Source organism: Lithobates pipiens, unplaced genomic scaffold (genome assembly GCF_037356315.1).
Source record: "Lithobates pipiens isolate NorthernLeopardFrog02 unplaced genomic scaffold, aLitPip1_a1.2 Scaffold_18, whole genome shotgun sequence".
Taxonomy (NCBI): Eukaryota; Metazoa; Chordata; class Amphibia; order Anura; family Ranidae; genus Lithobates; species Lithobates pipiens.
In genome coordinates this window covers 483,393,659-483,420,416 of record NW_027507758.1, presented here as the reverse complement: position 1 = coordinate 483,420,416, position 26,758 = coordinate 483,393,659, and the positions used below count along the sequence as shown (strand labels likewise).

Below are 26,758 nucleotides of genomic sequence, written 5' to 3'. Positions count from 1 at the left end.
TCATATAGCCACTGAGAGTCAAGAGGGAAATTAATCAAAGCATGTAAACCAAAGAAAACCTAGATTCTTCTATGTGGAGTTTCACACAAAAATTGAACCTCTGCTTTTCAGAACCCTCCCCCACTCCGTTGTCACATTTTGCATTTTTCAGGGGGGGGAGGTGCAGGTACCTGTCTAAGACAGGTATTTGCACCCACTTCCGGGCATTGATTCCCACGGGAGTCTATGCCTCTTCCTGTCCCGCCGCGCTGTCTGCTGGGACACACACGGGTCCCAGAGACATCAGGGACCATTTGGATTGCTCTGCGTGACTCGCACATGTGAAGTAGGGAACCGGGAAGTGAATCCGCAAGGAAGTAAAGCCAGCGGCAGCATCCGAGGCCTGAGGAGCGGTTCGGCCTCGGGTGCCGATATCGCTGGACCCAGGGACAGGTGAGTATCCTTATTTTAAATGTCAGCAGCTGCAGTATTTGTAGCTGCCAACTTTTTTTTTTTTTTTTTTTTTGCGAGACTCCCACTTTAATTATTTCACAAAATGAATCCTTTCCTGTCCCCTCACGGTGCCTTTTAAGTGAGGATCTTAAAGTCAGAAGGTGGTTCATTCCAATTGGCTGTCATCCTGGTTACATGACTGGTTGCCTTGTCCTGCTGGCTTCCAATCATAAACAAAGACTTGGTCATATGCATTACATGGTCAGCAGGAGGTTAACCACTTTCAGACTGGACCATTTTGCTGGCTTAAGACCAGACCACTTTTTGCGATTCGTTTTAACTGACAATTGCGCGGTTGTGAGACGTGGCTCCCAAACAAAATTGACGCCCTTTTTTTCCCCACAAGTAGAGCTTGCTTTTGGTGGTATTTGAGCAACCCTGCAGTTTTTATTTTTTGCGCTATAAACAAAAATAGTGCGAAAATTTTGAAAAAAATATATTTTTTACTTTTTGCTATAATAAATATCCCCCAAAAATACATTTATATATATATATATATATATATATATATATATATATAAAATTTCCTCAGTTTAGGCCGATAAGTATTCTACATATTTTTGGTAAAGAAAAAAAAAAAAAAAAAAAATCGCAATAAGAGATTACTGATTGGTTTGTGCAAAATTTATAGCGTTTACAAAATAGGGGATAGTTTTATGGCAGTTTTATTATTTTTTTTTTACTAGTAATGGCGGCGATCAGCGATTTTTATTGTGACTGCGACATTATGGAGGACACATCGAACATTTTTGACACATTTTTGGGACCATTGTCATTTATACAGCAATCAGTGCTATACAAATGCACTTATTCCTGTGTAAATTACGCTGGCAGTGAAGGGGTTAACCAGGGGGTGGCAGTGTAGGGGTTAAGTGTGTCCTAGGGGTGTGTTACTAACTGTGGGGGGCTGGGATGTGTGTTAGTGAACACTGATCTCTGCTCCAATCACATGGGCAGAGATCAGTGTCACTTGTTGCTAGGCAGAACGGGGAGATGCTGTTTACATCGGCATCTCCCCATTCAGCCTCCCAGTGAGACGATCACGGATACGCCCGCAGCGATTGAGTCCGTGGGACCCTCGACCGGACTCATGGGGGTCCCGACCGGCATGCACGCGATTGCAGGACGGCAAATACAAATGGATGTGCCTGCATGCCAATTTGCCTGCCCGTGCCATTCTGCCGACGTACATTGTCGTGCGCCGGTCAGGAAGTGGTTAATGAAACACAAAAATACACCACTTCATCCAATAGATTCCATTGAATAAGCATTGTGAATTATAACATACATTTTTTTTAAATCATGATTAAAATGTTTGATCTTGTTTGCACGTCAAACAGAATACCTGACCTAGTCATATGCAAACTTAAAGAGGAACTTCACTTTCGCAATCAACATTGGTTATTTTGAACCCTTTTGCTGCTAGCATTAGTAAATAGATATACTTATCATATTTACTTGCTTTAAACTTTTTTTTTTTCTTTTTTTAAATTTCTTTAGTTACCTCCTGGTTTCCATGATGTCATACATCCCAGGAGCCTTCAGGAGGGGAGGAGGGTTTTTTCCAGCTAAGCATACCCTCTTGCATGCCTGAGCTAAGGACAGATAGATTCCAGGAAGTAAATGCTACATGATTCATTTGCCCTTACTCAAGATGGCCATAGCCGGAAATGCTAGGGGGTGTTTTTCAAAGCAATTTCTCAGCAAAATAAAGCATGGAGATATGGATGGATGGGCGAGTTGCTTTGAATATTAAAAAATATTTAAATAGCATTTTTGGTTTGTAGTGCTCAGATACAGATCCACTTTAAGTACACCTGATGTAAATTGTGGACTTTTTAAACGTATTTGAAAAGGCAAACCTTGGATCCATTTGCAAACAGTGCCTACAGATATGTGATATACTTGAATGAGAACACATAACATTGCCCTTTAAAACACATCAAAAAAAATATCTACAACATTTTAAAATCTGCCATTACCAAATATGGAGCTGTGCATAATCTGTTTGAAACATATGTTTTTGTCTTATGACCCTCATCGCTTATCTCAACTGTATAAACTGCTAACAGCCCCCCTCCCCCTCCAGCAGGCCATGATCCAGGATATATATTCAAGTGGGAGGAAGACCTACCTACAAGCTATCTTGTTTGCACACAAGTCCTGCAATGCTTACAAACATTTAAGAAGCAGGGCTACAAGATTTTATGCCGTTGGTATCTAGCCTCTGCTGGAGATGTGTCCGGGAAGAAGGTTCTTACCTGCTTATCCAGACCCATTCAAAAATCTGTTCTTTTTGGAACCAGGTGCAGCAGCGAGTACTCAAGCTTACATTCATGAATTTAGGCAATAACCCTAACAGGTATTTGCTTCATCCTAATAGCGTCCTGTCTTCGCAGTATAAATCCTCCCTGATAGTGCACCTGTTCAATGCAACCCAGAGGCCTGTGTCCCAGCTCTTTGGAAACAGCCCATTTCTCTGTGGCTGTCCAAAATCAATGGCATTAAATGCATGGACTTGTCTTACAACCTCTTTCTACCAGAGGGAGGAAAGATTTGGTGACACATGGTATCCAAGGTCGTTCTTTTCCTGCGCTGATGCCAACCAGGAATCAATGTGTTCTTCAGATCTGGGACACCCTTTGGGCGATCCTGACTTTTGTCCAGATCTGTTACAGAGCAGCCTAAACTTCCTACCTTTGGTATCCTTTGTAATCCTTAGTTTGCCCGGCGCATCCTACCCTTTACCCTCTTTACTTTACTAACAAACTTCCATCCTCCTCCCTTTTTGTTCTCTTTTTTTTGCTTTCCACTTTCTTTATCCATAATCTTCTATATACACCTTCTTTAAAAAAAATAAATAAATAAATAAAAAAAACTTGTTTATGGTCAAAGGACATTGGGTATGGATGCCCCGTAGGCAGCCAGCATTAGAATCTTGTTTTGTTTTCAGAGGTTCACCTCCATCTTTATATATTTTGTAAATCATTCCTAATTGAGGTATTGATATGTTTATCAGTGGTCTTGGACTTCCTGTACCTTTTATGCTTGGGTGTATTTGCAGACTATTATCCGATTCCTCAGCTGTGTCTGAGTTGCCTTGATCAAATTACTGTGGCTGTAAACTGGGATTACACACCGGTGTCTTTTGCTAAATAAAGATTTAAAAAATATATACAGCCATGGGCAAAAATATTGGCACCCCTGCATTTCTGTCAGATAATGCACCATTTGCCCAAAAAATTGTTGCAATTATGAATGTTTAGGCATTCTTATGTTTATTTATTTTGTTTGTATCGGTATGACACAAAAAAAAGAAGCCAAATCTGACACATTCCACGCAAAACTCCAAAAATTATTGCCCCTCTCAATTTAATATTTGGTAGCACACCGCTTGGGGGAAAAAAAAATTAAATCAATCGCTTCCTTTAACCATCAATGATTTTCTTACACCTCTCTACTGAAATTTTGGACCACTCTTTGTTCGCTAACTCCTCCAGGTCGCTCAGATTGGAAGGGTTCCTTTTCCCAACTGCTGTTTTAAGATTTCTCCACAGGTGTTCTATGTGATTTAGATCTGGACCCATTGCTGGCCAGTTCAGTACTCTCCAGGGCTTTGTCTTAAACCAGTGATGGTGAACCTTGGCACTCCAGATGTTTTGGAACTGCATTTCCCATGATGCTCACCTACACTGCAGAGTGCATGAGCATCATGGGAAATGTAGTTCCAAAACATCTGGGGTGCCAAGGTTCGCCATCACTGTCTTAAACCATTTCTGGGTGCTTTCTGATGTGTGCTTTGGGTCATTGTCCTGCTGCAAGACCCATGATCTCTGATGGAAACCCAACTTTGACACTGGGTCCTACATTGCACCCCAGAACTGTTTGGTAGCAATTCCATAAATTTACACGAATTTGCATTGTTATTAATTGAGATTTTGAAAATGAATTAACCATGTAAATTGTATAGGTAATTTGTTCAAGTATACCACTGTTATCTGTATACACTATTGGAATCCAGATCTAATGTTTGCCTGTGCAAATACGTAAAAAAAAAAAGTCAACAACTTCGATGTACTTACTTTTTCACATGACTGTGTGAAGTACTGGTCCATTATAGCTCACTTTCATTTAGGTTTCCTTGCACACGTTACAGATATATGAACACAAGTTCCAGATTTGTATTTGTATAGTGCTCGTGTTTACATGCATATACATGTGTAAATATTCTTCTCACTTCAAGAATGACAAATATTAAAATAAAAAAATATATTCATGTGGGAGTTTTGATATATGCACACTCGCACGAAAACACTGACCAGTAATGCAGTTTTTCAGATTTCTTACTGATCTTAACAGGGTGTTAATTTATGTGTCAGATCCGATTTATACCTTGAATAGAACTCTAATCCTAATAGGAAATTACCTCTGCCTGATGCTCTTATTCTGGGAAGAGCATTGCCACTATGTACATTCATTGTGCTTGCTGCACTTCGATCTTTACCATCCTCTGCAGGAAAGGACAGGTGGAAATCTTCAGTACTTTGAGCATTCTGTTCATCAACAGCTGTAATGAAAGGAACTGATGATCTATTTGCAATATTTTCTCTTAAAAGTGATACTAAAGGTAACGTTTGTGATTTAAAAAATAAATTAAAAAAAAGGCAAATTTGCCTGCTCTGTGTATAGGTTTTGGACAGAGCAGCCCCTGAACCTTCTCTTCTCAGGTTCCCCACTAGCATGCCTGACTCCTCTACCCCGCTGAGTACCCCTATAGCCCCACTCCCTCCTCACTGGCTACGATTGTCAGCAGCAGGAGCCAACAGTTGCCGCTACTGTGTCTGAGCCAATAAGAAGAGAAAGCTGAGAGAGCCTCTGCCTGTACCTTGCTGGATCAAGTTTGGGCTCAGGTAAATATAAACGGGGGCTGGGGGGTGGAGCTGCACATAACAAACTACTACTGGAATTAATTTAAAAAGAATGCAGGACATATTTTTAACGTATTAAATATAAACTTTAACCACTTCCTGCCCACGCTATAGCCGGAGACAGCTACAGTGCAGGCTTCCTTTGCCGAGCAGGAGTACATGGACATCTTACAGTGACCGTGTGGTGTGCTCTGTGATTGCCGAGTTCTTTGGACTAAGATGATCACAGATCTGGGTAAAGGGCCAATCACAGTGGCCCTTTACCATATAATCAGCTGTCAGCTAAATGTTATAATGCAAAATGTTATACCAAACTATGAAAAATGTTTGTTTTTGATTTTTTTTTTCACATTTTTTTCCATTTGTTTAGCCAAAAAAAAAACCCAGTGGTGATTAAATACCATCAAATAAAAGCTCTATGTGTGTAAAAAAAAAATAATGAAAATTTCAGTGTAGTATAATCACGCAATTGTCATTCAAAGTGTGACAGTGCTGAAAGCTGAAAATTGGCGTGAGCAGGAAGGGGGCACAAGTGGCCAGTAGGCAGGCGGTTAAGAGACTGCATTTTTGTGGAATACGATGGCCCATATGTGAAAACCAAAATGCACCATTGTAGTAGAACCATGACAAAAATAAACCTGTCCCTTAACAACATGGAGAATTCATGAGGATTACTGTATTACCTACCTTTCTCTGCCTGCTCAATTATTTGTCGAATGGCTTTCTTCAGACTGTTGGCTCTAAGCATGAGCTGTTCACGAGGCCGAAAAGTCTGTGATCGCATTGGAGAAAGAGAAATAGCTGGAGGGCATGTAGCATTTTCTGAAGAGTCCTCTGTCTCCTCATTTATTGTAGGTGGAGGTTGGGACAAGACTGACGTTGCCTGAGACTCCTCATTTAAAGTTTTCAAGAGGGAGTCCAGTTTCTCTCGAAGAACAGTGCACTAAGAAAAATGAAAGCCATTTTTAAGATTATGATTTAAAGTGTATTTTCACCTTTGCAGTCAAATTTAAGAACCCCCAATAAATAAATGTATGTGCTAACCTAAGAATTCATTTTAGAAATATTTCTTACCTTTCGAGTTGTTTTTTATAGCTGGCCTTTGGGCAAATTGCAAGGAATGCTAAAAAATTTTAAACTGAAAATGGAGGAACAAAGTGAAGACCGAGTTTCTTTGTTAAAATTGCCATACCGTGGCCGGGACAATGTGCATTTACCTGAGCAGCACCATGTCAGTTTGTAGGTGGGCAGTAAAAACACAGATCAACCGCCTGTCTTTACAACCTCTTGGCTGCCTGTGTGAAAGGAGCCTAAGAAAACCTTGGCTGGGGAAAAAAAAAAAAAAAACACCCAACAAGAGTTCTAAACTTTCCTCACTTTATCTAAAACTTAAAGACTAAGTTCACCCTTGGAACATGTCACATCTTTACCCCATATGGTTTTCACTTTCCCTGCTGTCATAATTTGAAAATAGCACAGCCCTGCTGGGCTCTGCCTACATGGCCTCGTCATTCATTCACTGCGAATGTATGCCTACAAGTATAGTCAGCCATTGTGGCTGACGGCTTGTAGTTCTCAAGGAGCCGAGAGTGCGCTAGTGAGCAATTCCGTTATCCATTGATCTTCCTGCTATTGGGTAACTGCCTGCCCGTACAAGCAGACAGCTATGCTGAGAGTCTGCAGGAGGCCTGAGGCTGCAACTGCAATCTGCTGATCATGGGAAAAATGCTGTGCAGGTTCCATTATCTATTCATTTTTACCTGCAAAAACTGTGCATTTTTTATTTATTTTTTTAAGATGAACTTCTCCTTAAAAAAAAAAAATAGGCTGGATAGCACAGAAATTGCCTTCTCAGTGAGCTGCTGTCCCTCCTTTACTATCCAATCATAGTCACTGAACTCCCATCATGCACACAGACTGCATGTGTGCGATTCCCAGTGTGAACCAGCTCTTATGTAAATCTGTTTAGAAGCTTAGCCCATATCATTTACAAATCAATTGAAATTTCAGCGACATAGACCTTTAATTGACTGCGATTCATTTTTTTTCCCCTAACAAAAATGTTAAGGAAAGGTGATTTTGTAGCATCTACAGAATCACAAATGTAGCGAAGGCCTAAGACTTAAGATTCTCATTTTTCTGTACTAAGACAATGGCACTCACAAGTGCACTCAGAAAACAACTGTTGTCTATGTTCCCTGTTTACATTAAAACACAGGCGGCAGGGTGAATAGTACTGCTGTGTGGAAATCTGCAGCATCTCTGCAGCTCTGTCTGTCCCTGTGTTCACTTTGTTACATTTCAAATTTGAATGAAAAAAAGTATGCCTTGTGTTGTAAAAACCATAAGGCACCACCTTCACTGACACCAGGCAAGTGTGGCTGAGCCCTAAAACAATGTTGATTGAGATATGCAATTGTATTTTTTCTATCCCAATCTAAACTCACTTATATTTTGCAATCATATCTTATTCAGTTTTCAAAAAATGCCTGTATTTATTCATACCAAAAGGAAAAACAGGCTAAAGTTACCAAGTGTTACATTCAGTTTAAAAAGTGCATTAAATACAGCTAAAGAACTGCCTGTATTCAAGTCATAATTGCAATAAAATGGAATACCCTCGTTCTTTTAACCGAGCCAGGAACATAAAATACCTTTCCTGCCATTGTTTCAGATTCTTCACCACTCTCCGTCATCTTCTCATAGGCCTTTCCAACGCGGGCAACAAAATCTTTTACAGTTTCACATAGGACCCTAAGAAAATATGAAAAGAAACATCAGACTATCCCCATATTGGATACAATTGGTATTTAGATGGTTTATTTCTATATATACACACACAATTTCCCCCACCATATAGATCTACACCAAGCGGCCTCTTATCTATTAGGTACACCTGTTTGAGAGCACAAATAGCTAAACCTGCTGGTCAAGTAGTTCAGTTATATGACCAAATATTTTAATTTAGAACATACCCGAGTTAAACCACTAAACCATGGATTGTTTGGTGCCAGGTACGGTGCCTGCAACATCTGAGGAACAGCTTACCTCCCATCCTACAGACTTGAAAACTTAGTTGTGACATAATACGTATTTCTTAGGGATGACATGTAAAGTGGTTCTAAAGGCTGAAGGGTGTTTATTAATGCATTCTATGAATTAGCATAAAAAATAAATAAAATAACTTTCTGTGGGCAGCAGCCCCCCTAATATTTACCGGAGCCCCAGCTTGATTCAGCAACTTTGGACAAGAAACTCGGCCGTCCGAGACAGATTAGTGGAGATACAGCAAGGGGCACTATTGGCTCCTCCCACCGCTGTCAAAGTCAATAGGCCAATGAGGAGAGGGGGCGGGGCCCAGCTGTGGCTCCGTGTCTGAATGGACACACAGAGCAGGGGCTTGACTCTGGGGCCCGCACAGCAAGCTGCTTGCTGTGGGGGTACTCAACATGAGGGAGGGGCCAGGAGCACCAGCGAGGGACCCTAGAAAAAGAGGATGTGGGCTGCTCTGTGAAAAACCACTGCAAAAGCACATATAACATGTATAAGTATAACATGTTTGTTATGTTTGTGGGAGGGTGTGCATGATGTTTACTGTGTGTAGATAGATTTATATTATAGTTGTCACATTGGGGGAGAGTTACTAAAACTCAGAATCTGGTGCAACTGTGCATGGTAATCAATCAGCTTCTACCTTCAGCTTGTTCCGATTGGGTAAATAACCCCCATTGTGTCTCACACTACATCGGATTTATGTTAAGATGTAAATCTCCACAATCCTTTGCACTTGCAAGTCAATACAATCTTTAGTATCACCAGTTAGGGCACCATTACTTCTCCTTATGTACCTATATATATCATGGCAATACACCTTTCATTTGAGGAGCAGCGTATGTATGTACAATGGAACTGCACCTGGACTTTTACCAAGGAGGGGTACATTCTGCATATTGTTAGAACAAATCAGTGTTTAAAGGCCTTACTTCTCCCTATGGATCACATGAGTGCAGTTCTTTCTGCACTCCTGTGACCCGTGTTCAGCCAACAGCCACCTAAAGTCTGTTGTCACTCAGCCGGTCCAGAATGGGGAAAGCCCCGACAAGCCTGGTTCAGTAGCTGGCTCAGCCTCTCTGCTGCACCGCTGAGAGCCAGCCACTCCCTCCCCTCCCTAGCCCAGTGCTCCAGTGAGCAATGGAGGAGCAGAGAGTCGGTGACTGACAGTCCCGGCTCCCTACTCAGAGTGGAGGGGGAGAACTGAGCGATCAGCGATGTTTGATCGCTCATTTCTCACTGCAGAGGTGGCAGGGACAGTTGCAAAAAACCCATACTTCTCTTTTAAGTTAAGTGACAGAACATTCTTAAACATCTGTGGGTGCACATGATTGGTAGAATTATTTATAAATAAATAATAATAATGTGACAATATTGGATTTTTTTTGTAGCACAGGAAAAACAGAATGGAGAAGGAAGAAAAATGGCAACTGTTCTTCGGGCTACCCTTGTTTTGCAAATTGCGACGTGTGGCACTGAATGGGTGAATGCCCCTTTTTAGAGTTTAGAACTTCTCAACAAAGCAGCGTTTGGCCAATATACAAATGTTCTTTGGGCTACCCTTGTTTTTGAAAACTAAGTGTGGCGGGGTGAGTGACCCTTTTTAATGCTATACAGAACTAGTTAATGAAGCAGTGATTTGTCACTGTACAAAACCCCTATACAGCTGCCTACTTTATGTTAATGACTGAAACAACATTTCACTACAGTATCACTACAATTTTGCAAGAAAAGAATGAAGTAACGAAAACAGCTTTTCTATTATGGCTGCAATCAATGTATTCTTCCCAACTGCATCTGCTGCAGCCATAGCATGAACCGCCCATATCTGACAGGCTGCAGCAGCGGCTGAGACTGCATTCTCCTTCTGCTGTTGTTGAAAGTGTCTATATCATTTTTAGAATGACAATTCCATGACAAGTAACAGTTACCATGCCAATTGTCATGACTGGCACTTACTTAGCTGATGAGATAACCACAGAGTGTTGGTCTGAGCTGAGTATCTGAGATAAGTGAGCGGCTACAGAGTTTTCATAACCCAGAATCTGCCGCACCTGGAAGGAAGAAAGAGGTTTTAGAGCTGGGACCACAAAATATATATTTGTAGATGTCTCGTTTGGCTTGCCAAGGACCTTGGTACTTCCCTACAAAAGGTGACTTACATGCAAGTTATGGAACAAGCACATGTATTCATTATTATGTGTACTAACCTCACAACCCTCACTGGGTTCTGTTGTACAGGGATCTGAAACCTGAGCTGGCAGTTTGGTCTCATACACCATGATACTCCACCTGCCAAGGATGAATCAACATATTTTTTAAAATTCTACTATAAACCTAAAATACCAAAATGGATTGATCATTGCATAGAAAAATAAACTGAATTATGTCCATCAGATGTTTTCTTTCATAAGCAGATATGGTAAAGTGAGAAGACAGTCAGTCTTCCTTTGCACTAAGCTTTTCAAGCTTCCAGGACAAAAAAGTGTAAACTGTTAAAAAGTAGAAGTCTGGGCTAGTACTAACCATGCTTAAATTGGCTACGACCCACCTAACTCCTATACTAACTACCCTCTAAAAGCAAGACTCTTATACTTAACTAGTCTCAGGCCGCGTACACACGCGCGGACTGTTCGCCCAACTTTGTCCGTCAAACAGTTTCGGCAAACAGTCCGCTCAAACTTAGCATGGACGGACATGGCCACACACGACGGACGAACAGTTTGCTGAAACCGTGCGCGATGACGTGAACGGCACGTACGACGGGACGAAAAATACGACGTCCTATACACTGCATTATAGCTTTCGGCGTGAAAATCCTTTCTGAGCATGCGCGCAACTTTGTTTGACGAACAAGCCTACACACGAGCGGACTGTTCGCTGAAACAAGGTTTCAGCGGACAGTTTTTCGGAAATTTCGAAAAACCTTGTCCGTCAAACTGTCCGCTGAAACTGTCCGCTGAAAGCCCACACACGAGCGGACTGTCCGCCCAAACACTGTTCAGCGGACAAAGTTGGGCGAACAGTCCGCCCGTGTGTACGCGGCCTCAGAGTTCTCCAGTCCAATCAAGTGACCTCCCCAGTGGCTGGTCTCCAGGGAATAGGTGAGAACGCCAACAGGTGTAATGCCTGGGCAGTGACCTCACCCATAGGCTTACTATGGGGTATTTGTTGTCAGCTGTTCCTCCTCTCCCCTGAAGCTGGGAGGCAGTCACATGACTGGACCAGAGCATCCTGAGAATAGGCAAGTATAAGCATCTTTCTTCTACAGGGTAATTAGTATAGGTGTTAAAAGGGGAGTGGGAGCAGTATTCAAGTTTAGTTAGCTCTAGCTCAGACTTCTCCTTTATATTATACAATGTGGTTTGTGTGCTCTGCACTGATGATACCATTTTATGCAGTTTGGAATAATGACTCTGTAAAGTTACTCCGGTGGTTTTGAATGTACAATTGACCAAGGCACATAAAAAGGCATGCAAGGCTCCACCCACTATCCTACAGTGAACAAACCCCCTCACTTTATTCATATTAAACGTAAACAAAGCACCCCACTACACCACTAGAATCCTCTCCTCATCAAAATCAATGCTGTGTGGTTGAGAATTTGACTTGGATCGAGACTGCAGTGTTATATTCTTTTAATTGTTTTTTTTATAGTTTTAGACCTCTTGCACATGGTACTGAGCACTAGAATTTCTAGGCGTAATTTCAGGCATTTGTGTTGCGCATATTTGTGCATATATGCATTCATAGTTACAATTAATTTCTTAGGCAAAATCTATTGAATATTCATTATGCATGTTCAAATGCAAGTACAAATACAAATATATTAGTGTAGGGGGACAGATATTTTGTTAACTAGGTGGGCAGTCTCCTCTGGGAATGTCTATGTACTGAGCAGTGATAATTTATCATTGCTTAATAAAAACGGATATCTTGGTGTTTCAGTGAATTTCTGGTGCTGTAATTTCTCTATGTCTCCTGAGATTCCAGTATCAGGGGGTGCTCTCCTCTCTTCAAAGCCTTTGTAGATCGCTTCTCCTTTTGGAGGATTGAAGCTATCTACACCGCTTCATAAACTGGCACCCAGAGAACCATCTCCTCTGTGAATGCCTGGAGAATGAAGAAGTGAAATGTGTTCACCGCTTCATAAACGGACACCTTCATTTCAAAATTAACCCTGGTGTGCAAGAGGCCTTACTATGAAGTAAAAGAAAGAAAGGAAAGGTTCCCCTTGGGGTTTTCAGGCAGCGACAAGAAGCAGAAATAAATTTGTAAAAATATATTTATTTTATTAGTTCAAAGGCTTAATCGCCGTCATAAATTTAAAATACGGACTCTGGTATATGTTATTACAGCATATCGATGGGTAAAGGATATATGCAACATTTGGTACAAAGATAGTTACAGGAACAGTTTACAAATACATCAATATTTCAAAAGCTACAAATATCACCCATGCTACCCCAATGCATTTCGACCTCCAGGGTCTTCTTCAGGGGGGGACAAAACAGTTTTTTACTAAATTGCTTTTGTATAAACATATAATATTTGGGCAACTAAGCATTACTTTTCTTCCACTTTCTATTTCTTATTTATATTCATATATGCACCTATATAATAGTACAATATTGTAACACAACATTTTATCTATTCACTTAGAATATCTTGACGTGGAACACTTAATTTATATTTTATTATATTTCATTATTTTTAGGTGTGGCCACCTAGGGTGTGCCAAGAACCTCCTCTTCTGTTCCTCTGGTTCCCCTGGATAAACTCCAGATACTGTAAATTCTTGCAAGTCAGCGATCGATGCCCCTGTGAAGTTATTTTCCTCTTCCCCCCCCCTTCTTTCCCCTAGTTTGGTGGGTGGATGAAGTGGGTTAGAACAGCAGGGCAGCGGTACCAGGATGACCCTTCGAGAGAAGGCACTAATTTCCTTTTCAGATTTTAATAAAAGTCTCTGGTTGAACAGTAACGGTTTGGTGGAACTGGTAAATATTACTGAAATAAGGTATAATAATTAGCTAATTTGTAGGCTAAAAAACTTTTTTATTGAAAGTCTTTTTTCTTTTGACTATTTGCAGAATATACGATATAATCACCCCTTTCTGCTTGGGTTTTGTCCCCCCCCTGAAGAAGACCCTGGAGGTCGAAATGCATTGGGGTAGCATGGGTGCTATTTGTAGCTTTTGAAATATTGATGTATTTGTAAACTGTTCCTGTAACTATCTTTGTACCAAATGTTGCATATATCCTTTACCCATCGATATGCTGTAATAACATATACCAGAGTCCGTATTTTAAATTTATGACGGCGATTAAGCCTTTGAACTAATAAAATAAATATATTTTTACAAATTTATTTCTGCTTCTTGTCGCTGCCTGAAAACCCCAAGGGGAACCTGTCCTTTCATTCTTTTTAGAATATTTAGGGGTGTGCAGCCAGCTCGTTATTTTATTTCCATGCACTTTCTCTTTTTTCTTACATTTACTATGAAGTAATTTCCCAACACTTTACTCTCTTAGTAACATTATGTTGTGTGTGCGTGTGTTATTGTCCAACAGACTGTAAGCTTTGTATTTGTCTCAATAATAATACTTAATAAAAAACAAAAAAAACAAACTATAGAACAAATTTACCTGTCCAGCATTTTAGTGCCAGCTCTCTCAAACTTCTCTAGTATTTGGGGTAACTGGGTGTCATCATCACATGCAGAGCCCCAGCCCAGCACTCTTGCCAAGTCATTCCCTGTTCCTAGGGGCAAAACCCCAAGCTGGCACTAAACAAAAAATAAATTTAAAAAACTAACCATCATGGATAATGACAGATGTCAGAAACATGAAGCAAAATAAACCAAAGACAACTGTAATATCTTTAAATTTGCATGTACATATATAAAAGTGTTTTCATCCACATAAAATGCAACTCACCTGGAGATACTTACAATAATCTATTTTAAAAAGCGGCTGTTCAGCACTACTTTTATTAAATAGTATTCCTGGTACAGAGCTAAATACACTGTGTTAAAAAAAACACATATGCAGCATCTCTCTGCTAGACATGTACAGTCCATCACGTTTTCTCTCTTTAAAGACCCTTCAAGTACAGGAAAATAACTGCTGATCTGGTAGAAATGTACTCAGATCCGAAATCCTGTTGCATACTGACAATACACAGCATTTTTGTGGACTGAGTGGTGTCAGCCCTGCCCAGCTTTCTTTTGTTAAAACACTTGCCAACCACAATACAAATACATTATATATATATATATATATATATATATATATATAAATATATATATATATATATATATATAATACACACACACACACACGTTACGGTTCATTTCCATGGCCTTGGAGGGCCGGAGCGACGTCATGACGTCACTTGCGGCCCAGGGTTTGTCTTTTTTTTTTTAAACAAAAGCTCACAAAAACAGGACCAGTTATCTTTACCTCTATTACAAGGGATGTTTACATTCCCCATACAGGCATAAGCGAATACATACGCAAGTCACGTATGCATATGTAAACAGTGTTATTTTATGCTGAGAAGTGGCTGACCACATAAATCTGCAACAGTTGTAATGAATTACTACATCTTTACATATTCAGCAACACTCTCCAGTCACAAGAAAATGTGTAGGAAGTTATAAAAGCCAACGTTTACATTTAAAATTTGTTGCACATTATTTGGATACTAACAAAGAATTATTTTAGGAAAATACTGAAGAGAGACAGCCACCGCAATGCATTGCATAGGACATGCCACAATGTCAAGCTTGACATTAAAGCCCAATACACACTAACAGTTTATTTGTTCAACCTGAAAAAAAAACTGACATCTCCGGTCAGAGCCGATGTACTAACGATCCATTGTTAGTACAGCAATCCCCCCCAGCTGTTGTGTTCTTACTATGGGACAACCCCCCCCCCCCCCCACACACACACACACAGAACACTCCAATTAGCACTCTCAGACAATCGGGAGCCAGTCAGCTGCTGGGTTTTCCAGCATGCTTGCTGAACAGAAGCTGGCTTCTTCTGGACCGGCTGACATACACGGGCCCAACTTAGGACCGCCCCTCTAATGCCTTTCACCTGACAGGGCTTAGTTCTAGAGATCTTGTTATCTCTTCAGCCAAGTCCTGAAGGATGAAACACGTTGGGGGGGGTCATCTTAAGACAAGGACTGTCATTGTCAAGACAACTTGTTTAGCTTATGTAATCAAGGCTTCAAATGGTGGTGGAGAAGAGCAGCTTGGGGCGGAGAATTTTCATTTTTAAGAATGCAATAGTGATTTTAGGAAATTATCGACTGCATAATTTGAACAGAAGTTTTGTTTTTCTGAATATATATGGGCCAAGTTTAAAGCCCCATTCGGACATGCATTTCATTAACACACTAACACAGCAAATGGCAATAGACCCCCAATGCAGAGCACCACAATGTACGTACCCTGTTGCATTAGGAAAAAGGATTCAAGTTGGATTTTAGCTGTATGAAATGAATGGGCAAATGCATATTAAAAAGCATCAACCCAAGTGTAAAAGGCCCTAACTGCTTACATCCGCCAAGATTTTTATTTTAACATTTAATGACGTTGTACACAGATAATAATTCCTAAATTCTAGAAAGCACCTTTAAAATGATTGCTCGTTACTTATCTGCTGGAGACAGAGAAGAGTGTCATGGGAAGCTTTGATTGATTACTGCTAATACTGTGTGAGCTGGAAGAGATTGGAGAATACTTGATTCAGAGCTGCATTTATAGAGTGAAATGTAACCCAGAATCCTCCTGTCTGCTGTTAGCCACTGTTAAAGAACAATAAGCTGCACAAAGACAATTCCAAACGAATGTGAAACATCTTGCATAGCCATGAGACTGTTCCATTCAAAGGACACCTGTCATTAAAGAAATATGTGACCTCTTTTCAAATGGCAGTTGTCTTATCATTGATTACTGAAACATGAATAACTTTGACTAAGTCAAAATTCCTTATCTGCACTGAGCCAAAGTATTAAAGCTATAGGGCAACTGATATTTTTAGAAAGGTGGCCAGCAATGGAAGCCCATGCTTTTATGATAGCTCATCTTTAAGGTTTAAATATTACATAAAGAAAGTTTATCAAGGTTTCTGAAATTCATTAACAGTCATTCACACCATTATTACCTGCTTGTGAAGATTTAGAGCATCTATTTCTGAGAGAACCCAGCCTACACTTCCATCTCCGCCACAAACTAATATTCTGAAAGTGTCGAATTTATGAAACAGACGTAAGCTAAAGGAATAATACAAGTTATTAGTTTATATCATGATAGCCTCTTCTTACTACATGTTAAATAAAAACATATGTAATTAATTATGCATAAAGAATTCCATAAAATCGGACTACTATGATTTGTGTACAAGGCAGTGTTGCTACAGCAATACAATTGATTGCTGCAGGGGATAGAAAGAATTGGTGCATGAATGTTTTTTTTTTCCAAATATCTGCTTTGCCATTGGCAAAACATGTGCTGGAAATATTCCCTATTCAGATGAAGCGGGAAATCTTCTGAAATTCTCACTGTGCAGAATAAGCAGGTAGGCAGCTGATGCAAGGAGAACATAATTTTCTAAAGAGAAAACTCCAACAAAAGAGCTAAAAAGTAAAATTCTCCAACTTAGTGATGGTATACATAAAAGATATAGCGAGCCTCAAATATAGCCCCTGACATCACTAAGGGACTGCACATTATATTCAATAAACTTAAAGCTAGAGAAAATGGTCAGAGATTAGGGACATGCTGTGCAGGAGACAGTCAAACACTGGAGACATGCTGAAGTGGTCAGAGACTAGGGGAATACTAACAGAAGTTGTCAAAGACTGGTGGAATGTTAACAGAAGTGGTCAGACTGTGAGGAATGCTAACAGAAGTGGTCAGAGACTGGGGGAATGCTAACAGAAGTGGTCAGACTGGGGGAATGCTAACAGAAGTGGTCAGAGACTGGGGGAATGCTAACAGAAGTGGTCAGAGACTGTGGGAATGCTAACAGAAGTGGTCAGAGACTGGGGGAATGCTAACAGAAGTGGTCAGAGACTGGGGGAATGCTAACAGAAGTGGTCAGAGACTGGGGGAATGCTAACAGAAGTGGTCAGAGACTCTGGAAATGCTAACAGAAGTGGTCAGAGACTGGGGGAATGCTAACAGAAGTGGTCAGAGACTGGGGGAATGCTAACAGAAGTGGTCAGAGACTGGGGGAATGCTAACAGAAGTGGTCAGAGACTCTGGAAATGCTAACAGAAGCGGTCAGAGATGGAAGGAAATGCTAACAGAAGTGGTCAGAGACTGGGGGAATGCTAACAGAAGCGGTCAGAGATGGAGGGAAATGCTAACAGAAGTGGTCAGAGATAGAGGGAAATGCTAACAGCATTCCTTACAGTCTCTGACTACTTCTGTTAGCATTCCCCCAGTCTCTGATCACTTCCGTTAGCATTCCTTACAGTCTCTGACTACTTCTGTTAGCATTCCTTACAGTAGTGATCAGAGACTGGGGGAATGCTAACAGAAGTAGTCAGAGACGGGGGAAATGCTAACAGAAGTAGTCAGAGACTGGGGTGATGTTAATAGTGTCAGAGACTGGGGGAATGACAATTGGCAGGGGATATGTTATAAGCGGCTGCTAGAGATTATTGCCATTATAGCCCTGCACTCATCTGTGTTCTCTATATAGCCCCATTAAAATGGTTGTGCTCACATCTGATGTTGTTCACTAAAAAATCCATGATCAAAGATCACAGAACAAAAAAAAAAGAAAAAAAAGAAAAGGCAATGGACTATACAGAAACTGGAAGAAACTGACAAACATGAAATAACTCAAAGAAAAACTAAAAATGATTTTATTGTCAGACAACGTTGAGAAAAACATTTAGCTAACACAGACCAGTGTGATGAATATTTTTTCCTGCTCTTGCTTAATATGCCACTTCTTGTAATGCAGGTATAGTGGAATGTAGCAGCAGTTCTAACATTTCAAGCTCCTCGTTGGCACCTGATCCACTACAGAATAAGAGTAAGTGTTGTCTAGCTTTTGCTACTTCATAGGGCACATGACACAAAGTCATGAGAAAAGTCTGTGCTGTACTAAGCCACAAGCTGAGCAGAAGGTCTAAGTAACTTAGGAAAACACAGACAACCAGCTGCCAAGGCCCAATACTAGCAAGGTTGTGCATAGGGCATCTTGATTTATTGCTTACCATTCTGCATAACCAAAAGAAAAATCTTACCCAAGATGGGGTCCACCATTCATGAGATCGAAAACTTGAGCTGGGTTCAACAGCTGCTTGAAGCGTCTCAAGAACTTTACACCTTGGTTGTCTCCACTCTTTGAATTGACAAACACAAGCAAAGGGCTGGTGCAGGAAGGGGGACAAGTGGCTTTCCAAAACCCTGTTAAAGGCAAAACAGAGGAAAATCACTGATCCACCGTATGTTGTACAAAATTTTCCTCACTTCCTGTGGTTACACAAGGTCCCATCACTCACCATCGGAGTCTATGCTGTTGAGGGCCGTTGGGGGGATTACAGACACTTTACACTGGCCAAGTGGGCATTTTTTAGGTAGAAACTCTTTGCAGGAAGTATGTACCTTCAAAAAAAAAAAAAAAAAAAAGGAAAATTACACGTAGGAAAGTAAAAGAAAAAACATGAAAGTATTTTTAAAAAAATTACAATGTTGTGAATAAAAAAACAGAACCAACCCTGGAACGTGCCCAAAAAGTCTGAACGTCAACTTGCATAATTAGTAAGGTTGAATAAAGACACCAGTCCATCCAGTTCAACCTGAGTGAGTGTCTACAATTGTCCCTATCCCTGTACATTGCACGCTCACATTGGTCCCTACCCTCAAGGAGCCCACAATCCAAGGTCCCCATTCATATACTAGGGCCAATTTTTTTGGACAGAAGCCAATTAACCTACCTGCATGTCTTTGGAGTGTGGGAGGAAACTGGAGTACCCAGAGGAAACCCACGCAGGCACAGGGAGAACATGCAAACTCCAGGCGGGTAGTGTCGTGGTTGGGATACGAACTAGCGACCCTTTTTACTGCTAGGCAAGAGTGCTAACCACTACACCACTGTGCAGCCCTTAAATAACTTACATAATTATATATTATTATTATTATAATACAGGATTTATATAGTGTCAACAATTTATGCAGTGCTTTACAATATAAAAAGGAGACAGTTACAAAACAATAAAATACAAGAGGATTAAGAGGGCACTGCTCAGAAGAGCTTACAATCTAATAGGTTTATTTTCATGTAACGGTCGATGTTTAAATCTAACGGCTTCAAAATTCCCTTTTGTATTGCCCTATCTATGCTACAATAATGGGGAAGATGTATCTTCTTTTTTTTACCAAACAGACATACTGAATTGTAGTGGAGGTAGTGGAGAGCTGTCTTGTGGATTGAAAGTTTCTATTTCCCATCAATCTGTATTTTATCTCTACATGGTTCCTTTTCTGTTATCTGCAATAGACACCTCACAGAAACTCCCTAGTGGAGATTAGGGGCAAAAACTTTACAAACTGACCTTTTGCATACAGAATACCACGGAAATCTATTTTGTAATGTGCACATTACATGGTAAAGTAGGCATATCTGTATGATAAATGCCTAGTGTGTGAGAAAACAATGTTTGATTAGTAAAATGTAGTGAGTCATGGTAATGGAAATACCACATGCAATATGCCTTTGTGGACTGGTGCTTTCATATGATGGGGTTTCTGTAACCTGAAGTGAGACAATTTAGCAGATTTTTCTTGTAGGCTTCTCATGTTAAGTTATCAGGCCAGTGTCTAAACATTTCAGAGTTCCATTACATGATGGGTTCTAATCATCAACTCAAAAAAACAACTGCTCTGTGTAGCAATAGTGCACTTCTCTAATAAATAAGAAAGCACATCACAAGAAGGGCCTGTGTCTATAGCTAAAAACAATTAAAAATAAAAATAAACTGCCTCCACTTACAAAATTAGGAGAGGTCTATTAAGACTAAAGATGCACACTATACATTTTTTGTGTTCTGACAGCAACCCCCCCCCCCTCCCACCAGGATACCCTGATCAACATCCTGATCATATGCCGATCGGATGTTGGTTTTTCCATGGGACTGGTTTCGGTCGCGCAGGGAAATGTACACACAGGCCGAAAGCTGTCCGATTCCGGACAATTTTCAACCCATGTGTACCCGGCATTAAAGAGGTGTTCCAGCCTGGGAGGGAATTAAAAGTCAACAGCTACAAATAATGTAGCTGCTGACTTTTCATATATGGACACTCGCCTGTCCAGTGAGCCTGCGATGTTGGCACCCCAGCCGATTTTCGGACCATTCCCCAATTTGCATGCACGAAGCAGGCTGCGCTAATTGGCCCAGCAGTGGAGGAAGGGGGGGGGGGCAAAAAACAGATACCTCTTCCCCCCTCAAAAGGTGGCAAATGTGGCACCGGAGGAGGGAGGAAGCAAATGAGTAGGAGTTCCATTTTTGGGTGCAATATACACAAAGATTTCTCTTGCTCAGCCCAGCAGGCTGAATGAGAAAAATCCACAGATTCCCTCATCCATACTAAAAAGAGTTGACGGACCAATCTTCCATTGGCAGCTATTTTATTCTGACCGCTGGCATCCACAGCTGTCAGAACACCCAAACAGTATGTTGAACAGGGTGGTGTTGGCAGGGCCACCAATGACTCAAATTGTGGCCAATTCACAGGAATCAGCTGAAATCTTGGCTATATATAGAGGGTTATTTACTAAAGGAAAATCCACTTTGCACTGAAAGTACATTTGGAAGTAAAGTCGCTGTAGATCCGAGGGGGACATGCAAGGAAAATAAAAAACAGAATTTTAGCTTTCACATGATTGGATGATAAAATCAGCAGAGCTTCCACTCATTTCAAATCTACCCCTTAGATTTAGAGCGTCTCTACTTTCAAGTGCACTTGCAGTGCAAAGTGGATTTGCCTTTCGTAAATAACCCCCATAGCTAGCGTTATTCCCCTTCCTTGTATTTACACCAACTTCTAGCACAATGACCAAACTTTAAGGCTGCATTCGCAGCTAAGCGTTTCAAAGTAACGTGTTTTTACCACGTTTTTTATTCTTTTTTACCACAATTTTGTACAGGTCACCAATGTAAAAAAGCAGACTTACGCCTGTAATCTGCCCCAAAGAAGCTCATCTTCTTTTTTGAGCATAAGGAGTTTTTCAGGCATTTTGTTTCAGGTGACAAAACCCTCAAATGTGAACAGGTGCCATTGAAATGAATGGGATTTTGCTTGTTGGGCATTTTTCAGGGGCGTTTTGTGAGCTGAAAATGCTCAGGTGTCAAGATTTTTGCCACCCTGTAATATTATAAAAAAACACCTCAGGATGCAGAAATATAATACATTATTTGTATGTATAATTGTGTATATAAATGTATAAATATATGTATTATTTGTACGTTATATATGTGTATGTGGTTTTTCTGGCTTTTGCTCTGTAAAGTCCACTCACTCCAAAACTGAATGTTAAAAGCTATGCACTTCTGAAAGATATTAGTCAAGCTGTTGAATATACTGAGAATTTTCATACAAATTTTTGTACATAAATCTACTAGCTTATAGTCGCTTATAGTCCATTTAAGATTAATACGGAAAACCCCCAAAATGTTATCTGCAGACCTGGTGACAGACAACACAGTAACCCTAGCTTTTGTTTTCATCACCCTAGACACTGTACACATTCCCTTATTTCACAATGGTATCCTTTATACAGGGATTGCATTAACAGTTTTCTTAGTTCCTCTCTTGCGGACGATCTGTCACACGATGTATTACCGACAGTTAAACTTTAAAAGCTGGAGAACAAGAAGAGCTGTCAATTACTTAATATCCTGTTATGGCAATCTCACGTTTTGCAAACAACGATGTTTGCATAAATCAAAAAATTACTCGACACACAAGCCTAAGCATTTCCATGCCACCCATCCACATGGCCTAAGATACTGCCGAGTCAGAACTGCAGTGTTTAGAGAAGAGAACTCCACACAATGCGTACAGTATGTCAAAGTCAAATCACTGATGTCTGATTCAGTGTACTTTTACTTCAAAGGAGTTGAAGTTGAAAGCTGTAGGTTGTAGCATATGGCTTCATACTGTAGATTAGGACATTGTCCATTGGGCAGTACTGTTCTGATGTTTAAGAGCTTTCACACTATGTACGGTGATTGGGGCTTTTTTTTCTAGACTGGATAAACACCAGTCACCTCAACGGCGCACAGAAATTCATAGTTTTACACCACGGGGTTAGTGTGACGTGCGGTGCAGTGTGGTGAAATACAACCATGCTGCACCTTTCTGCGGCGCACTGATGACACTACATGTCATCTTGCTGCTGTGTTAGCATGATTGAAGTATCTCTTTGCGTACATCAAATTAAGTTAAAAAAAAAAAAAAAAAAAAAGTACTAGGAGCTGAAACGCACATCACACTGTCCCCGCACCACAGATAATTGAGGCGAAAAAGTTACAGCTGTATGCCAAAACACAGCATTTAGCATGTGAGCAATGTGAATGAAACCTTAGGCGCAAGGAGCTCCCAGTGATGTGCCCCCTGAGGGTGGCATTCCAGGGGTCCCAGAAAAATTACACTTTGTAAGTGTAATTTATTATGTTTTTTTCAATGGCACTAGGACACATTACTTGCTTTTCTTGAACACGCCTCATGTGTAAGCCTTTTGTCTAGCATACAGGAAAAATGTATTATGGCCGGAAGGCCTGCCTCATCTTTTCAATTGGCACTTTTTTATTTTGCACTAGCTATTCACAGGTACTTACACTGCATGTGTTTTTTTTTTTTTGTGTGTTTGCACAGAGACGGAACGTGTAGGTTAAACGCCAATCACAGCATAGTGCTAAATAGCTTTTAAACATCAGAACAGTACTGCCCAATGGATAAATGTAAAGTTTATAGTACTAATCTACAGTATGAAGCCATATGTTACAACCTACAGCTTTCGACTTCAACTCTTTTGAAGTAAAAGTACACTGAATCAGACATCAGTGATTTGACTGATCAATGATTTTGCCCTAAAGTCAGGGGGACGTTCTGTGGCCCGAGTTATTCACCTCTCCTCAGTCAGAGGGATCTCTCTTTGGGAGAGCCCCTCACCAAGTACTTGGTGGACCAGCTTTGGCTAATCCCTAAGAAGTGTGTCCACCTAACTTCAGCCTAGGAGGACCATGGAGTGCTTAACTCCTGTGAGGAGCTTTGCACCCCAGGGGGGAGGGGGGGGTTCAGGATTAGAGACCCTTCCACTTTGAAGATTTGCCATTTTTTTTACTCTCTGTGCACTTCTTTTTATTTACAAGGGTCTGACAAACACTACACCGCATAGCTCCATAGAATAAAAAATGTAAATGAATCCTTAGTGTTACTAAATGTTGGATTTGCTAACTGGATTCTCTCCACTTTTTTGAGTACAATTTATGCACGGGTCTGAGCAATTAACAGAAGCAAGGGGATAGGCTGCAGTGCAACATCAGTAATGTGCACACAAGCACAGAGCAATAGCAACAGAACAGGTAATATTACTTTACTTTGGTGAAGTGCTTGTGTACAGTTACTATTGGTCTCCATAGAGATCAATGACCTCTTTATATACCTGTCAATACAAAGAAAGAAAGCCATTAGAAGGCCTGGAGTTATGCAATTTGCAGGTTGATGAGGCCCTTGCTGTCTAATCTGTGTTTAAATCAGTTATTACTACTATGGAGACAAATGATTACACTTTACTTTTAATTTCTAGCAAAGTCAGATATGGTTACATTATACAATGCGTTAATTAATGACAGGTGCTAGTGTTCACATTTTGCGTGTATAACATGCACTACCATTTAACACGTCACACAGGGGGCCCATTTGGAAAAAAACATTCAGATAAATGGTGCAGTCAGTTTTTTGAACGTCTGTGTCTGAGCCATGAGTCCTGATAAAACGCTGTACATTAAGCTGCAAGGACCTCTCCCTTTGGGTGCTTGCATGTACAAGGTCACTTGGTGGCAAGACAGGAAAAAGGTATTATTTGGAGTTGGCAATTGGTGCCACTATTAAAATGCGGCAGTGACACAGGAAGGAAACCAGCCCACATCTGTATATGTGATAAACTCTATTACTCCATCAGGTTTAAGAAAGTTTATCTGTGACACAATTACCAGCTCAGAACATTCTGTATTTGTTCTCTAAACAAAAAAAATGGTCAACTGTTCCAAACACTAAAGTGGATTAACCATTTTTTTGCGATACAGTATTGCGTTATTTTAACTGAGGATTGCGTGGTCATGCAACTCTGAACTCAATTTTTTTTTTACCCACAAATAGTTTTTTTTTGGTGGTATTTGATCACCTCTGCGGTTTTTATCTTTTGAGCTATATACAAAAACAGACTGACAGTTTAAAAATAAAAAAAATTATATATATATATATATATATATATATATATATATATATAAAACTTTGTGCTATAAAACATATCCAATAAAAAAAAAAAAAAAGTCAAATTTCTTAATCGATCTAGGTCAATGTATTCTGCTACATATTTTTGGTAAAAAAAAAAAGCCCAATAAGCGTATATTGATTTGTTTACGCAAAAGTTATAGTGTCTACGAACGCTAAGATTTTTTTTTTAAAAGTAAAAGAGGAGATACTGTCTCAGAGAATAGCTGCAGGAACTCAACCATGCCCACCACACAAACATACCTGTGAAATGGCATCAAATTGTAGCTCTTCCCTCTGCATACAACCCCCTCCTTCCACTGCCCCCTCTCCCCCCTCCTTAAAAGCTCCACCATCTGTCATATGTCTTACCTTTGTTGCAATATTAAGCTGAAACACCTATCCAGCTGTAGTACCTCCCAGCATTCTATACTATACTATACTACAGTAACTTGCATGGGAGATCATGCAGTAGGAGCATCAACAACTGGTCACCAGGGAAAAAATGGAGACCACAGAGGGTGCAGCCTACCACGCACCCTCTTCTGCTCATGACTGCACTGAAACCTAGGCACCTGTTCTGTGTCTCCCTTGTCCCTGACTGGAACTCGCAGTGGGATCTGCGCAAGAGATTTGACCAGTGGGAGCTACTGGGAGATAAGCCATCACTTGTAAACGCAGAAGCTGGACTTCAGCGTTACCAAGTGATAGTGGTGAGCAGGGAGCAGGGAGCAGAAGAAGAATGGAGTTCCACCTAGTTCCTGCTGAAAAAAAGCCCTGAGTATACATAAATACCTTCAAGTGGTATTCATCTTCAGCAACTTCCCAAAATGTTATGCCTGTCCTACCGTTATGTACTATACTGTACATTCATACACAATGGAGGATATACAAAAAGTATACCTGCTCCACCTCCATTGTCCCCTGTTCTAAAGGAAAGCACAGGTCCTGGGAAAGGATTCCCTGATCCAAGCTGCTGAGTAAATATGGATGATCTCACACATGGCCCAAAGTTCCAAAAAAAAAAAAAAAACCTTTACTGAGCCATACAAATGTATACTGCTAAAAAGCCGGTGTCTGCATACAATGGTTACTATAAACTGGTAATATGTCTGACCAGGTTAGCTGCAAAAGGGACTGAAGATTTGCCTCCAGTCCCTTAGAACAGGGGGCTACAAGGGTAATAGGCAATACAATTAGAACACATTTTGGGGGGGGGGGGGGGGAGTAGGAGAAAAAAAAAAGGGCATAGACTTATATAGACTCAGAAGAGCCCAAATGTTCTTACACAAAACAAATCTACTGGTTAATGCCAGTGGCTGCAGATTTCCAGTACAGGCTTTGATTATAAAATTACATAAAAATTTAAAAGTCATGTAATAGGCCACAATCAATTGATACATTTAGCTGATTAAAGCAACATTTGCATCTTAATTTATTTGAATTTGAGGCCCCTGATGTTTAATAGCAGTACAAACCACATATTTGTAGTAGTACAATAATGGTGAGTTTGTTACTTTACACACTGAATTATTCAGTGGTTCTCAGCACTTTATGCAAATGTAAAAAAAATTATATTATATTATATTATATTATATATATATATATATATATATATATATATATATATATATATATATATATATATATATATATATAAATTTTTATATACACAGAGCGGGACAATGTTTTCAAGCCTGGAAAACCACATACTCCAGAGCACAAGTTTAAAAATGTACGTTTACCCTTCCCCAA

At 40.2% G+C, this 26,758-nt stretch overlaps 1 protein-coding gene across 5 annotated transcripts in view; it reads right to left on the bottom strand.

Annotated features, from left to right (window-relative positions):
• The window catches only part of DGKD (diacylglycerol kinase delta), a 151,796-nt gene that overhangs the window by 24,568 nt on the left and 100,470 nt on the right, over positions 1-26,758 (bottom strand). For all 5 annotated transcript variants that reach the window (XM_077488441.1, XM_077488442.1, XM_077488443.1 and 2 more), the window contains exons 8-16: positions 19,009-19,111; positions 18,751-18,913; positions 16,653-16,761; positions 14,118-14,257; positions 10,682-10,763; positions 10,431-10,525; positions 8,075-8,174; positions 6,108-6,363; positions 4,919-5,059 (exon numbers count right to left, since the gene is read on the bottom strand). In XM_077488441.1, coding sequence (XP_077344567.1) covers positions 4,919-5,059; positions 6,108-6,363; positions 8,075-8,174; positions 10,431-10,525; positions 10,682-10,763; positions 14,118-14,257; positions 16,653-16,761; positions 18,751-18,913; positions 19,009-19,111 — 1,189 coding nt within the window. The remainder of the gene's footprint in view (positions 1-4,918; positions 5,060-6,107; positions 6,364-8,074; positions 8,175-10,430; positions 10,526-10,681; positions 10,764-14,117; positions 14,258-16,652; positions 16,762-18,750; positions 18,914-19,008; positions 19,112-26,758) is intronic.